This window comes from Ascaphus truei, chromosome 9 (assembly GCF_040206685.1).
Source record: "Ascaphus truei isolate aAscTru1 chromosome 9, aAscTru1.hap1, whole genome shotgun sequence".
Classification (NCBI taxonomy): domain Eukaryota; kingdom Metazoa; phylum Chordata; class Amphibia; order Anura; family Ascaphidae; genus Ascaphus; species Ascaphus truei.
The window spans coordinates 29,830,735-29,847,935 of NC_134491.1; the positions used below are offsets into that span (position 1 = coordinate 29,830,735).

Below are 17,201 nucleotides of genomic sequence, written 5' to 3' on the forward strand. Positions count from 1 at the left end.
TTTCATATAATAAACAATGGCTGGATATCACATTGTAACTTAATTCCCTTCGGACTGGTGTAAATCTCAAGATCAAAAGATAAACATGGTCACAAAGCTACAACCAAGGTCGGGCATGCTCCTGTATCTAACCTTCAGATAGAGCAGCAGCTGGGGATTGAATACACTGCATGTATATACCATACAATGTGTGTCTGTATATTTTTTTTTAATACATGCGGCATGTATAAATCAAATACTGTACATACAACACAAACCTATCACTTCTGATAAATTATTTATTGTAGGAATGTTGCAGGCGTCCCCAATCCGACCAAATTACTATTTTAGCAGGATTTATATTAACAATTCCTAATGTATACATATACACGTGCAGACACAATAGATCTGTGTATATGTATACATATATAAAGCCAAACACACCTGTTGTAACCTTAGCAATTGGTACTGCAATCCAAAGACAGCATGTTTTTCATTGGACTGTATGCAAATGGAATGACAAGATTATTCTAAGTAAAAATAATGGAAGAGATGATTCCCACACAGGCACTACCAGTGGACTTATGCAAAGCAATCATTTATTTCTAAATATTCTACGTTTTGACCCCCACACGGGCCTGTGTCAAGGACAATGAATGTCGAATATTTAGAAATAAATTCTCACTTGAACAGGCACTACCTGTGGACTTATACGGGAAGTATTTCTTCCATTATTTGTATTTATGGAGCACCCGGGGCAGACGTCAGGAGTCCACATTTGTGCTGCATTATAAAAATTATTATTATAATTCATTCACATTTTTCTTTTGAACTCATTGGTTGGGAGAGGTACCCAAGTTTACAGATGTCCTCTGCAAATCCAATACCTCTAAGCCAATCAGAGCCTTCTTTGACCACCATATAACCCCCAAATATAAAGCCGGATTATAACATTCGAAGGAAAAAAAACAATGGTTAAACAGTGGGGGAATACTTGCTTCTCACAATCTCTGGTTTCACATTTGTCAGAGTATTCTTCCTCCTTGTAATGTCATCACTTTCAGGTTGAATTTCACTGTGGCCTGCACAAGTTGTACTTAGTCCCAGAAAAGCAAATAGCTGCCTTTGCTCTGGCTGTGGATTTAATTAGGTATAATTATGGCACTTCTTAGCAATTTGCATTTCGATAATTAACCCATAGTTCCCTTCATCGTTAAATAGTCCCAATAGTGAAAGGTACATCCCAATAGAATTGTTTTTGCTTGGTTTCTTACTAATGAATTTCTGCTTTTAATGATTTAAATGCCGGTATCCAGACCCCCAACTCACCAAATTGTCTAATATACACATTCACATCGCTCTGGAAAAGGTCAGCCTCATTTATTTAAACGGAGCTGACATGTTCCAGAGCAAGGGGAACATAGCATCACTGGATATGAAATCAGGGTGGGGGGGATTATGCCATTCAGACCACAGCACGGTGACTCAATGGGCTGAGTATAAAGCAACAGAATTGCAAACCAGCTAAATTATTTTACTTAACAGAACTGAGATCCAAAGTTTCCAGCCTCCTCTGTATACCCTTCTCCCTTCTCTCTGTATACCCTTCTCCCTTCCCTCTGTATACCCTTCACATCTCTAGCCTTGTTTAAATAGAATTAGCCGGGAGGGAACTTTATTGTTAGTTATTAAAGCAGCAATCCCCCATATGTCTGAGTAGAACGCATCATGATAGTATCTGGTCTCGAGCATGTCCTACAACTAAAAATAATGTCTAGCTTACCATGGTAACCTCAGACCGTACTGGGCTCTGAGGAGAACTCCATGTTGACCTCCCAGTCACTTAATATTTCAAATGCTTGTGTCGTAAACAGAGTGATATTTTAAAAATACAACGGCGTCGGAAAGGGAAAGACGAGATCGCCAAGTACGGACTACAGCTTTAACCTTTAGAGTGCACTTATGACGTAACTGGTACGTCACGGGCACTTGCTTGTTTCTTCTAGGGGCAGGTCGGGCTGACCGCTCTGACAGAGCAGAAATGGAGCTCCCTTCATTTCAGGTCAGATAGCGGCATATGGGTATCAGTCGGGTCATGTGATCGCTCCAGTGGCAGTCACATGACGTGGAAGTGTCGGAGGTATGGTGGCACTAAAGGTTGGAGTTCTAGAAGGCAGAGGTGGTGAATATCATTGTTTTAAGTAGGAACTGAGGGACATTGGAAACTGTTACCAAGATAAGTCATTATCCAATGCACGGTGTTCCTTATCAGGCAAAATGCCCCATTCAAAGTCTTGGAACCCAAAGAACATACAAGTATAGTAATCTAGAAAGTAGTCCAACAAGATGGTCTTCAGTGGCATAGGACCTGGAATAACAAAAATGGAAGTGACCGTAAGCACAGGAACAAAGAAGTTCTAGCCGGTTTGATCAAATAGCTCCATAAACAAACTAACACATTTAGTAATGATGCCACGAGATAAGGGAAAAGTGGGAAGTGATTCTACAACTTTGTTATTCCTTCAAAGAGCTGGACCACGAATAAAACACGAGGCTCCTAGAACAGCCGCCACAATGTCTAAAATACTCCAAATGCAGATTAGATGGGATATGAGATTTAGGGTGCCATCGAGGTTCATGTTCTAGCCGTTTAAGGAAAGTTAGGATCTGAAGTGTTCAAACTGTGCAAATATCTAAAGTGATGTATACAAAATTATGATATAACCTAATTAAGAAGCTAATCTCACCATAAATCAAAGATGGCGCCTTTTTTACTTCAGCCATGAGACACTGAATTAAATTTGATTGAAATCCTGTTTTCTGCTTCACCTACTGCAGTACAGCACAAACCTTTCCTATTCTTCAGTATTGCACCGATCAAAGGCAAAGATGTGTCCCAGAGGAAGCAGAACCCAGAGACATTAATATGTAATCTGAACACGCGGCATAGTCCTATAGTCTCATACTTGAAATGTCTCAACGGGCATCACAAATGCACAATGCCTCTCTTAACTATTGAGTGAAAACATGGATATGATCATTGTTTGGTACATTTCTGTGAGGAAGATACCTAAAAACATTAAGGTCACCTTTTAAGTCTGTTGAAAATCCCATGTGCTTTTAAGGCTTACAGATACCAGCAGTTAGAGGTATAACATGAATCTCACACGGATACAAGTATGTGGCAATGCATCATTAACAAAGTGATTTGAAAGTACAAACTGTTAGGTGAAAATACTAAAGTTTTAGCCTAATTTTTCCAGTGGGACAAAAACTCAAATGGAAGTATTAACACAATCACAATCTATTAATGGGGATACCAAATAGTTAAGTTCTAATAAGATCCCCATACAATCTTAAAACAGCAAGATTTCCACTTCAACTAAGTTATCAAGTCAGCAGCTAGAATTACGAAGAATCAAAGAAGATGAAGGCATCTGCATTTTTGGGGCCACGTTGGTAGGGTCACAATCTGCCCAATTACATGTGACTGGAGTGAAGCCCTACACGATATGCTGCTTTAAGCATGTAAAAAGCCTTGCAGGACTGACTATAGCACTGAAGGGGTTTATACTATATTCTTCTGGGCCCAATTCTGATTGGGACGCCAGATAAAACTGCACCTAAATGAATACATTGGTCCCCTTGGTTTATTAGTAGCATCCATTCTGAAGGTTACCAAGCACACAGCTTTGGTTCAATAGCTACTTTTTTATGATAGCATTAATTTCAAATGGTGCAAGCTAGGCATAAAAGAGAAGAGTGTTAATCAAGGAGACATACAGAGAACACGAAGTTCACATTTAAAAGAAAGAAAATTCACATTGACATGTGGGCACAGGTGAGCTAATATGGGCAAAGCTACATTCGGGGGGGGGGGGGGGGGTTGTTCACAGGAAACGGCTCATCCTAAAGCATATCCCAAGGCTGAATTAAATGACCTGCAACGCATTTCTGAGGTCTGCGTTTCAGATCAAAGTCTGTCTGTATTGTGCAGTGGACACGTCTATCTGTATTGTACATAAGGCAAAGCCTGTACTATACACATAATGGTCAGCTGTATTATAAGCAATGCATTTCAGGTTCTGCCAGCAGTGCCATGGTTTACTTAGCCTTGAAGCAAAGAGAGGTGGAGTGGTACTTAATGTCTAACATATCCATGCACATATCTAGAATACTTAATGGCAATAATAATCTGCCACTTGATAGGCAATGCTATAATCCCAGTCTGAATACCACAGACAATGCAAGCAATAGCATGACAGCGGGTCAGGTAACACAAGAGCAATGAGAAGAGAGCCACAGAGAGGCCGTGTCCACCTCTTCCCAGCTACATCGCTGGATTCCATTCAATGGCTTTCCAGTGCAGAATCCACAATTGCATTTGGTGTCAATATTGCTAGGGAGAACAAAATCAGTGTGCAGGGCTTTTGATCAAGACCAGGAAACCCGTTCACCAGTGGGAGCGACTTCTTCTGAAAGTTAGCACAAAAATACTGACCAGGATTACACATCCCATTTGCATATATCAGAGATTACTTTAGTCAAAAGTCCTGTGGTTGCGTGTAACATGGAATTTAACACAGACGGAGTTGACAGCGGCAGTGTTGCTGCGTCGGCATGTTTCACTGGCAAATAAAAACAAGAAGAGACGAAAACATTGGTTGAATTTGGAAACCAGAAGATCTGGTTGTTTTTTTTCTTGTTTTTTGTTCTTTAAGAAAAGGCAAAATGAAACAATTCTCAGAATTCAGTATATTTACTGAAAAACTCTGGTTAGATTCTAGATGACTCTGAAAACAATAAGACATTAGTCTCCAGGAAATGAAAAAAAGGTGTAATTAGGAGTAATTGGGGTGAGCAGCATAATGACTAAATCTCGTATTGCCTTCCAGTGATTTCTTTAATCCTCAAAGTGCATTCAGTGCAAGATTTGTGGCTGCATCTGGTTTCTTTTGATCGTATTCAGCTTGTCATTTTACGATCAGAACTCTTGTTTTTGTTCGCAGGCCGCAGTTTTGTAGGCTTTAGGTTTGGTTCTACATAAAGGGACAGTGCTATCCTGACTCTGGCCTTCTGCGTCCACATCCAGTAGTGTCCGTTCACCTACAGGGCGTCCCACCTGTAAGGGGATGAAGCCAGAAAACCCGGGTCTCTCTTCCACAGTGCTCCCGCTGCTGCTAGCGAAGCAGGAGTCCAGGTTGCTTGGGGTTTCAGTGCATGAGCTGTTGGCAGAAGATTCGCCACGGTTTCTACTGGGAGACACAAACCACCAGGAGTCCAGTCTCTGTCTGTTGGTGGAGGGTCGAGGCCTTGCTACAAACTCCAAGGTATTGGGTCTTTCCAGTGTTGAATCCTGCTGTGCGTTCCAGCGCCGTGGGGTTGGAGGGAACACGAGATTGGGGTCAGGAAGACGGGGGACCTCTTGTGCATCTCGGCTTGGGGATGATATGATACCTGAGTTAAAAAAAAAAAGACCAAGTGACTTGTGAGTCCCCTTCCATTCTTATCTAGTTATTCTTCTATTAACTTTGCATTCTGGGTCCCCCCCCAGAAGTCCTCTTAACATTCACTATTAGCAATTTCTGGAACGACATTCCACTTAGTGCTTCCTTTCGTCACGCCTTCAAGGCTCGACTGTAAGCCTAGCTTTCTAAGGGATCGTTTCAATGAACAAAAACACCATAATCTCACCAAATTCACTTACCAACTTTTAGGTCCCCAATATACTTGTATTCATCCCTCTATATGTCTCCCATAATGCCCCTTTTCGGAAGAAAGGAAACTTCTCACCTCCAGCACACAACCGCGGCAGCAATTTCAAGTGCTTGTGTCTACTCTAAAAGTAAAGCTTGTGACACTTTCGTGGTTATCTGTTAAAGATCGGGGCACTGTTGCATGGAAACTCTCACTGACTTTAATAGTAGTTTCCGTGTGATAGCGCACCGAGTAGCATTATCACTTTGTTACATAAGACCTATTTTGTATCAAGTGAACAGTGATACTATTATTACTTCTAAATGAGCAAGTTACAAGGATACAATTATTTGCTCAAGATCACACAAAGGGTCTGGAATCAAAATGATTTACTCAAAAACCAACACATTAACTGCTTTACCAACATTTAGGTTCATAGTCCACATTTCCTGAGTATAGATGGCAAATCTTGCAAGAGCTCTAGTGAGCATGTTACACGTAGGTGCCGAGCACATATGGACCTTTACGTGTCATTACACAGGTATGCAATCAGAGGTTTTATTTGTTGCAGTAACAGTTGCAACATTTTCAATATAAATGTATATACCTACATAAATATATGTAAATGAGGCTGAAGGTGCGTGAGCAAAATAAAAACACAAGACAAATATAAATATATACGAACATGTATTGATAACAAGAAGTAGGAATAAAGAAGCGCAGACGGAGACTATAAAGTGTATTAAAGGAGACATTTCTAAATATCATGCACTCATAGGATTACAGCAACAGTCAGCTTATCAACAGAGGTGGGTGAATCCGTGAAGCAGGTGGCGTTGTTGTGGTTGTAGTATGCTGATGGGTTATCTGATTACCAGGGGTGTCTGGAAATGCTGCCTTTGCCTGTGCGCCTCTGTTTTGCTGTCACATGACCTTCATGAAAGCAGGTCCACGAAACGGAGCAGCACGCAGCCGGTGGTGCAGACATTAAGAAATTGCTCCTTTAACACAAATTACTAATATATATATATATATATCAAACAAAAGTTAGTAGCGCCAAAAGATATATGATAAATAATAATAAATCATAAATCGATGTATAAGTAATGCAAATAGAAAAAAAAAAACAATAAAATTATAAATGAAATGGTTGATAATAATCCACTCCTATATGGAAGTCCAGTCCAATGTTAACGCTTGAATGGGTGTAGGGCAGCGTTCAGAGGGAGAACCAATTCCATAGAAATCTAAAACAAAAAAAAGAGAGAGCGCACAGCCCATAGCGTAAAAAGCATATAAAATATTTAATAAAAATGTTGAGGAGAGGGAAACAAGCTCACTCACAAACGAAAAAGAATAACAGGCATGTATATATATATATATATGTTATATATCACCACCACGAGATCAGCACGGCAAGGCCTCCTACAGCAGAAGATGTATCAAACGCTGTCAGCTATTAGTCCAATGCTTCAGACCTCATGGATGGTAATGCAACTGATGAATGCGGAAGTCCTTGGTAATCGAAGTCAGTGTGTCTGACGAAACGCGTCAGGACAGCAGCGCCGACATTACGTCATCATCAGGGGACGGAAGGAGTGGCAAGCTTCCAGCCCTGCTGCACAGAGTCCCAGAGTTGGTGCGGATGAGAGCCGATCTGGTCTGGAGGGACTGATTACCAAGGACTTCCGCATTCATCAGTTGCATTACCATCCACGAGGTCTGAAGCATTGGACTAATAGCTGACAGCGTTTGATACATCTTCTGCTGTAGGAGGCCTTGCCGTGCTGATCTCGTGGTGGTGATATATAACATATATATATATATATATATATATACATGCCTGTTATTCTTTTTCGTTTGTGAGTGAGCTTGTTTCCCTCTCCTCAACATTTTTATTAAATATTTTATACACTTTTTACGCTATTGGCTGTGCGCTTTCTCTTTTTTTGTTTTATATATATATATATATATATATATATACAGTGATCGACAAACCTATACATCTGCACGCCCCGGGCGAGTGGATTTAACATTATGGCGAGCTCCTATTGGCCCAAGCAGCACACGTGTGGTACTAGGTGGCGAGTAGATTTTTTTGTTCGGCGAGTAGATTTTTTGGTGATTTGTCGACCACTATATATATATATATATATATATATATATATATATATAAAAACGTAAATAGCCGTGTTAGTCCAGTTGCGATAGTGCAGGATAAATTAGATCTTCAGTATTTGATGAGCCCTTTTTTATTTGGACTAACAATTTATATCATAGGACAAGCTATCGCGAGTTCTCCTCTCTTCCTCAGGTCAGTAATACTGATTAACAAAGGAATCTATGGCTAAAACAGGGTTTGGAAGAGCAGGAAAAAAACAAAAAAAAAGGATGTACTGTAGATAAGGTAATGTGAGAACGTGTTTGAAGACATTGGAAGGGTAATAAAATGGTGACAAGGGACAGCATGGAGGGGGAAGGGGATGCTGTGTGTGTCGGGGGGAGGTATGGATAAGAACATTGGCAGAGAGGCAGGCAGGATAATTACAAATAATTGTGATAGTGTGTGAGAAACCCCATATCCGCATTAAGTCCTCTTGTTTTGGTGTCAAAGAGTCTTATCATTCTGAGTTCAAATGTTTTCCGTTCTTGGGTGCGATTCCTTTGTTAATCAGTATTGCCGACCTGAGGAAGAGAGGAGAGCCCTCGAAAGCTTGTCCTAGGACATAAATTGTTCGTCCAAATAAAAAAAGGTATCACCTAATACATATATAAATATAGTCTTTAAATCAGCGCTTCTTTCTTTCTAGGTTATTGTTAGCAAGCGCTCGGGTGGGGAACCCTGACGGGAAGCTACACAGGAGGACATCACTCAGAGACTTAATTCACCAACTTGTTTTATCTTGAATTTCTCTTGGAAATGTGCTAAGATTTTATAAGCTCGTTCCACTTGATGAGCTTTTCAAAAAATGTATTGTCCTTGTATTTGTAAATATATATTTTATACATTTATAATTGTATGCCTTTACATTTCTTTGAAGAAGAGGTTTATATGCTATCGAGTTTTTGTGGTCCCCTTTCCAGCGCACAAATGCTGTTTCTTTGAAACATATACAGTATATTGATGGCAAATCATTTTTCAACCTTCTAAGATGCCCACCGTTGTCAAGATTTTTTTTAAACATATTTTTAATTAAGAAGCAAATATTTTAAAAAGACCACACCTAAGGAATCTCCCTTTACCGAATATATAATTTATGTTTCTAAGACTGACACCTTTAAATGAACAATATTACAAAGGATAGCCACGGTCTAACCCAAATGCAACAGCCTGTCATCAGCTGGCGTAGACTTACTTGCTCCTGAAGAGCTTGTAATACAATTATTGGGCGAAGTTCCATTAGCGATCACTGGGACCATCTTGATTGCTCCATCCGAAGGGGTTCTCCTGTGGCACTGGTGGGCTCTGGTGGTTAGAGTCACATGGGTTGGTGTGAGGGACTGGTTGGGATCCCGTTTGAATGTCTCAATGTGAACATCGACCAGCGGATTGTTGACGACCAGTGGATGTTCATCTGCTGGCGTAATGGGCATTTCATACACCACTATCTCATCGCTATCTGAGCGCAGCAGTGAGCGTGTAGAGTTACATTCAGAAATGGAAGACAGGGACTGTTGGGTGAGAGATGTTGGGGGTTCCCCTGGATGTGAAGACTCCTCTTTCCTAAAGAGCTTTCTTGAGGGCGGGCTGGTGCTTCTCCTCGGACGGGCGGCTCGTTGGAAGATGCTCTCCTTTTTTTTCTTCTCTTCTTTTGGTTCATTTTCTTCTTGACCTAGCTGACACTTGCCTGCTTCCAGGAGGTCAAAGCCTAAGCCCACAGTGGCAAGAAGAGCCCCACAACCCAGAAGGACCATTGAGCACCTCTTGTGCTGAGATCCGCGCTTGAGACTGTTGGTGGGAGTAAGCTGTGGGGTACTGGTAGCAGAATTCACCGGTGTGGGATTGTCACTGGCATCGCTAAACGGTCCCTCCCCATCATCTCCTTTATGGAATGGTATGCAGAGGTAGGACTTGTTGGGGGTAGGTGTTTGGGGCTCTTTGATTTCCATCTGATTCACAAATGGCGCAACAGCATTTTCGGCCTCTGTGCCAATTACAACAAGACATGGAAACAAGAGAAACACCTTTAATTCACTTGAAATTCGAATGATAAAAACGTGCAGAGTGACAGGCAGAATCTTCAACACATTAAGTCTAACCCTCCCATCTGGTCACAAACTCTCAAGAGGAACATATAGTCCATGAAGTCTGCCTCTCCCACTGCATGATGACATGATGACCTATGGCCCATCAAGTCTGTTTCTCCCATCTCACAGTATCATTGAATAAGATTGCTGGAGTAATGGCCAACAATGTCATATTGGGAAGTCTAACTAGATTTTACCTACAAAGGCACAATTTTGTTTCAATATACACTTCACAGTTTTATAAAAGTTTTTTTTACAAGGTATTTTGCAAGGAAAGATTATTGATACGTGCATCGTGTTTCATAAACTGTGCGGCATGGAATAAAAAACATGAAAATAAATGAACAGATTCAATAATTGTAGATATGTTAAAAGCTGCAGAATATTAGGGATCCAACTTCTAAGAAGTAATGCTATCCGTGAACTAAATGGGCAGACTAGGTGGGCTGAGTGAAAAAAAGTGTCATCGTATAGGCGCTTAGACCCAATAATTGCTGACAATAAGAATAATATCCAGTGATATTTAGTGATTCTTTGTAAATAGAATCAGATAGTGCAGATAAAAAAATTAAGTGACACACAATCAATAATAAAATCGTAATTCGCAGCTCAAACCCTTTCTGGATTGTTTTTCTCAATCCCAAACGTGCAATAGTCCGGATGTTTGTGAGCGCACATATCCCACTCGTAATAAATCCATTAGGTCGCTTTAATACCTACTGCTGCTTTTAATGCTCTGATGTAATAAACGTTAAGCTTTACTTTCTGTTACTTTATCTTTAATCAAATCATTTACTAAATCAGTGGCATGCACCACACATAGGATTTCTATGTCTCTCTCTTCGGTACACGGCAACAATTTCTTACAGGCTTCTTTTGCTGGAGAAATGAGCCTGTCCCTAACGGAGGAAGAACGCAGCAGCGATTCCAAATGTTCAGGGATCAAAAGGCCTCTGAAAATTCACAAAAAGCAGCCCGGCCTCTGCAGAAAATATTCTGCAAAATGTTAACAAGATGGAAAACTGAAATCAGGTCTGTGGTATGTACTGTTGTGTTTCATATTGTGTAGGCTGAAAAAACTCGGCACTAATGTATTCAGTATTATGCGTCTGTGTCAGGTTGTGGCGCAAACAACAATCTATAAAGGAAGAAATGAAAGAAGTTAATTCCGTTCTGCTTACCTGATTCAGTCACGGTGGTGAATCCGGGTGTGATGGGTGTCCTGAGCGGCTTCCCAGGGTTTGAAGTACTAGGGGAAAACAGCTTTGATCCCTCCACAGCCATCCTAAGACTGGCAGAGAAGAAAATGTCATCCACTCTTTTGGCCACGTGCATTTATTATATATATTATATTAATATATACATACATATATATTATTTATATAATATATATATACATACATACATATATACACACATACACACACCTTTTTTTTAAATTCCAATGCTGGAGAAGAGTTCAGTTCCATTCAAATGAACAGGAGAACACCTTCTCCAGCGTGTGAAAATACCTTTACAGCGTAGTGAATATGGGCGATGGTGAGAAAGTCAGGCACAGGCCCGAGATGGCAGGGCGGTCTAATATGGGATACACAGGGTGAATATGGGGGACGGCGGAGCGGATTTATGCTGAAAAATGTGTAAACGTTCCACTGAGTACAGTCCCGCTCTGATCATTGGGCTGGATGACCCTTCACGTTGTCTGTCCCCTCTTATTCAGTGTTTCTGACTCCTGTTCAGCGAGCTCTTACCTGTCCTCTCCCCCGGCAGGTTCCTTAGGACCGAGAGACCCCTGCACCCACGTGCGGCCTTTCTTCTTCTGCTCTTTCTTCTCATCCTCTTCACTTTCATCCTTCTGACCCCCGGTGCTACGGTTCCTTGTTTTGCTAGTGTCGCCCGGAGTCACTGCTCAGTGTGAAAAACTCTCATTAGTGTGACCTGAAGCTTTTATTATAAGGGCAACAAATATTTTTATATTAAATATTTTAGTCTAATAGTGTTTAGCCAAACAAATTTTTTTGTGAATGGATACCATGTGCTCATACGATAAGCGCTACAATAAGAGTGCATTGTATGTGAATGGATACCATGTGCTCATACGATAAGCGCTACAATAAGAGTGCATTGTTTGTGAATGGATACCATGTGCTCATACGATAAGCGCTACAATAAGAGTGCATTGTTTGTGAATGGATACCATGTGATCATACGATAAGCGCTACAATAAGAGTGAATTGTTTGTGAATGGATACCATGTGCTCATACGATTGTAGAGGGAGAGGGGGGTTGGCCCGGTATTAAAGGGGTTGCACCCCATATGGCCACCCCCTGACCTCACCAGGGAGGCAAGGGGTTAACTGGACTTCGGTCCAGGAATGTGGCTTACACCTTGTCATGTCAGGAAACTGTATGTTCCCCTGTTCCCATGTTTCATTATAATCCTGTATTTTAATGTTTTAAAGTGCATTTCTGTATCTCCAGTTCTGGAGGTCACAGAGAGTTGATATTTGGCCAATATGTGGAGTCACTGTAGGCATTAAAAACTGGCAAATTTCGACCCACTGAGCCCACCAGAATGGAACTTATTAATATGTGTAGATATTAAAGAGTATATGTATGGTATTTTGGATCTGCTCTGAAAAATGCAGACTCCATCTGCTATGCTAAATAGGTCAGGAAGGGCAGCCGGATGATTGAGCCTAAGTACTAATCAACAGACTCTGCTACTCTAATTGTTACCTGAGGGCGGAGAATCATCAAACTGGAGTGGTTTGTAAGTGTTATGTCTACACCTACAAACAATGCAGATACTTCATTTGGTAGATTGGTCGTTGCCCTGATTTAATTATGGGGCTACCCATAGAGTCCCAGTACACATGGGCTAATTAGCTGGGGGGCATGGGTTAATCTGTGTCTCCACGTTAGGGATTGGATACAGATAATTGTTCACCAATAGTCTGTATTCAATGTTAAGAATAGGGTTACACAGGTATATAAACTGTGTCAACCCTACAGTTTTTAGTTCTTCTTCTGATACCATCTTTAATGTCACTGGATTGCTGGAGAATTGCTAGCTGATACTTCTCCATCCCCCAACCCTAAGTAAGTGTTACCTTCTTGTCTGTTAATTGTACTATATTGCTGTGTTCACCTTATTTAAGGAATACATATATTTTATTATATCTAAGCCTCGTTCAGTTCAACCCAGATATTTGGTGTTCATTATATCTTGTCATAAGCTACCGTGACAACGATAAGCGCTACAATAAGAGTGCATTGCTTGTGAATGGATACCATGTGCTCATACGATAAGCGCTACAATAAGAGTGCAATGCTTGTGAATGGATACCATGTGCTCATACGATAAGCGCTACAATAAGAGTGCAATGCTTGTGAATGGATACCATGTGCTCATACGATAAGCGCTACAATAAGAGTGCATTGCTTGTGGGGAAACAAATCCGTATTTGTAGATTTACATTTTGGTGTTTGGGTTAATTTTGGATTATTAATAATCCTAGTGAGTGCAATTAGTATCCATTTGCTAACTATTACATTACAATTCTAGTACTTTACTCCTTGCCCCCAAATGGTTTTCTCTATTTAATTATGTTTACTGTACAGTATCAGTAATGTTATCACGACTCAAAGGAAGATCGAGGTCAAACCCATGTAAACAAAAAAAAAAGTACAGAAGACTTTTTTCTACTTGAAAAGCTCATTATACAAAGATAAAAGATGAATTACACCTAACAGTCCTCAGCCTGTAAGATTTTACCATTTTGTGCATTTTATGTTGTTTTTTTGTATTCCCGGATTACAGCAATTTAAAACAACATCACCTCAATCACAAATTGAAATACAATTATTGCAGAGAAGGATTTCAAAGAGCTTGGGGGTCTTCAATCTTTTCAAGTACCCGTATCCAAGTACGATTGATTTTTCACACAAGGCTACTTACGCTGGATGGCCCTGAGCCGTGGAATAATGGTGGGACTTGCAGGAGGGCTGAACTTTGTACTAATTAAGCTCTTCCTTTTGTCCATGGTAGGAGAAGCCTGCACTGTGAATTTGTGTTGGAAATCTGCAAGGCAAAGCATGGCAAGTAAGAGGATAGAAAGGACATTATTAGTAAATAAGACACAATGGGCTCTCTTGCACTTAAGACATATGGCTTTATATATTTATATATTGTTAAAAAATGTGTTTGTGTTTTAACTGTACACTGATATTTGATAACGCAGAATATAGCGTAATAACACAGCCAATTTATTACAGAGCTTCCAGTGGCAGTCATCTTCTCTGCATTAACGCACTAGCAGAGGCAACAACCCTTGTTACTTCTGTATATATTTTTTTGTATGTAGGGCAATTGATATATGGAATTACAAGCAGAGCAGCATGTATATGCTTTGTTAGCGTTACAAGAAAAATCAGCTTTCACCAGCATAAGGGAATCTGAGAGATGAATATGCACTATAGCCTGTTCTGGGTGGATATATTGTTCTGTCTATATATAACCTTTGGGGGTTATCAGCATTACATCACGGATTACTCTTCATACATGACAATAATAACATGCTGCAAAGATGCACCGATTTGGTTTCAGAGTGAAGCAGCCCACAGGATGAAAAGGATTATTCTAATGCAAAATCAAATCTGTCTCACTTGACCCCTTTTGAAGTATTGCTCCCTTATTCCAGAGATTTCCCTAAACAGAGTTTATCAGCCAAAATATAGAAGGTGATGGGAATAGGTTTCCCTGATGATATTAAAATCTTCACCATTTTCAGAAGATTGAAGTATGCTGCACTAGCGAAACTTGAAATGTCTGTATGTCTAATTATTGATTTTGCGCTTTGCATTGACCGTCTCTCTATTCTGTATCCCTGAAGCCTACATACCACAAATATAGAGCATTAAAGTGCAGTCTGGCTTCCCTCAGGAGATTCTAAGCTGACTCTTAACTTCCCAGCCGTCTCTGCCAGTCCCATATCAAGCAAACGGTATAAAGACAGCAGAGCAGAGAGCAGGCAGCGACACTTTCCACGCACCCCGCCTTCTGCACAGGGCGGGAGAGAACTAAGCTCTGCGTCATGTTCAATAGGCTACATGGTCAGCTTCAAATGAAAGGGACAAGTAGAAGTATTTAAAAATAATAATAATGTGCTCAACTTTTAAAGAGGCAATCCCAGCGGGCGATTATTTTTTACAAATATTTTTTTAACATGAGTTTAAAGCAGGGGGTCCGCGAAGCTGAACCCCGTTAATTTCAGCTCCAGGGAGCCCGTTTCCGGAGATACTTATGTCCGTAGGGGGTGCCGGTAGCCCCTCCGCTAGCAGGGTTCGCCTAATGGCGGCGTTTCAAAGCTCCCGCACCGTGTGGGCCAATAGAAGTCGTGACGCCATCAGGTTCGGCTTCCTATTGACCCCTGTGACGCGGGAGCTTTAGACTTTTCTGAGATACCAGCACCCCCTTTGGAGGTCTTTACCTCGAAAAGCAGGGGGTCCCCAGAGATGAAGATAAAGGGTTTCAGCTCCGGAGACCGCCTGCTTCAAACCTATGTTAAAAAAATACAAGTAAAAAAAAAAAAAGGTGCACGAGTTGCTCCTTTAACGTTTACATAGTAAACAAATGCTTTGGAGGGTTCTTCAATCTTTAACTAATGTCTTTTGCGGATAAGAACGTTTTCAAGTAGTTGAAATCGTTAGCTTCGTTCTGTTCCTTTGTTTGCAAAGTAATTAGAATGCCACCGGTAGTTAAACAGATGTAAGTGGCTACAATGCTTGAACACCCTCATTTTTCCTAAAATTCAAATAAGAAAAAACAGTTACCTTCGGGGCAATTGAATCTTTTCTATGGAAGCTGATTGCACTTCAAAAAAAAAATGTTTTTTGGAACCACTAAGTTGAACTCTCTCTGTTCTGGAGGATTCGCAGCTCTGGTCCGTTACCAGGAAAATGTATTTTATATTTGTGTACTGGATCATTCACAAATATGTGGTGGTGTTTTTTTTGTAATAGAATGTGACTGGTGATACCGCCTGGTCCAAATCTCTTAAAAAGGCCATGTCCCCCCCCTCCTTCCTCCGCTCGACACATCCCGTTTTGGTTTTGCATCCTATTCTAATGACCTTTAAATGAAAAAGGTCTTAGCTGAAAATAAGATTCCCGGCAACATTACCGAAAAAAAGAAATACGTGAAGAATGCAACCGGCACGGAATATTAAGCGCCCGGCACATAAAGGGGGAGATTAACTAAATGCTGTTGGAGGGTATTGCACCCAGATCCGGCGTGAACAGTAATTCATGTCAATAGCAGTTAGCGCCTAGTGAATCCCAGCCAAAGAGTGCAAGGCAGCGGAGAACGCACCTGAGGGCAGGCTGATTATGTTGCCGTCCTTCAACTTGAGTCTGCTCTTCTTGAACTTGCCCTTGCGCTTCTTCACCTTGGGCTTCTCTTGGCACAGCTGGTGGATGATGATGTTCAGTTCTCTCTCCAGGATGTCAATCTCCCTGTCCGCCAGCTCCTGCTCCCGTCTACGCAGCAGCTCCTCGTGATTCTTCTGCTCTAGGGCGGCCCGCGAAAGTTCCTCCTCCCAGCTACGCAGCTCCTTTAAAAACAGATGGTGGGCCATATTTCCTAAGAAGTGGTACGCTACAAGACCCCTTCCGTGCTGGAAGACACAGTTACCCCGCGTGGTGGGATCGGTCTTATGGAGTAGCCCTGCTTAATAAATATTGCCCTGTATATTTATCTCACCGGGTATACACGTTCAGCACAGAGAAACAAAGCAAAGCACAATATATCTTCATTAGAACATGCACAGTACTATATATCTCTTCATGGCATGCACAGTACTATATATCTCTTCATGGCATGCACAGTACTATATATCTCTTCATGGCATGCACAGTACTATATATCTCTTCATGGCATGCACAGTACTATATATCTCTTCATGGCATGCACAGTACTGTATATCTCTTCATGGCATGCACAGTACTATATATCTCTTCATGGCATGCACAGTACTATATATCTCTTCATGGCATGCACAGTACTATATATCTCTTCATGGCATGCACAGTACTATATATCTCTTCATGGCATGCACAGTACTGTATATCTCTTCATGGCATGCACAGTACTATATATCTCTTCATGGCATGCACAGTACTATATATCTCTTCATGGCATGCACAGTACTATATCTCTCTTCATGGCATGCACAGTACTATATATCTTTTCATGGCATGCACAGTACTATATATCT

The 17,201-nt window shown here is 40.9% G+C and overlaps 1 protein-coding gene across 1 annotated transcript in view; it reads right to left on the reverse strand.

Moving 5' to 3' along the window:
- The window catches only part of MAP3K9 (mitogen-activated protein kinase kinase kinase 9), a 55,088-nt gene continuing 37,887 nt past the window's right edge, over positions 1-17,201 (reverse strand). Inside the window, exons 6-11 of the mRNA XM_075614208.1 lie at positions 16,298-16,538; positions 13,886-14,008; positions 11,676-11,829; positions 11,106-11,215; positions 9,033-9,821; positions 1-5,436 (exon numbers count right to left, since the gene is read on the reverse strand). Of these exons, the coding sequence (XP_075470323.1) occupies positions 4,964-5,436; positions 9,033-9,821; positions 11,106-11,215; positions 11,676-11,829; positions 13,886-14,008; positions 16,298-16,538 (1,890 nt within the window). The 3' untranslated portion in view covers positions 1-4,963. The remainder of the gene's footprint in view (positions 5,437-9,032; positions 9,822-11,105; positions 11,216-11,675; positions 11,830-13,885; positions 14,009-16,297; positions 16,539-17,201) is intronic.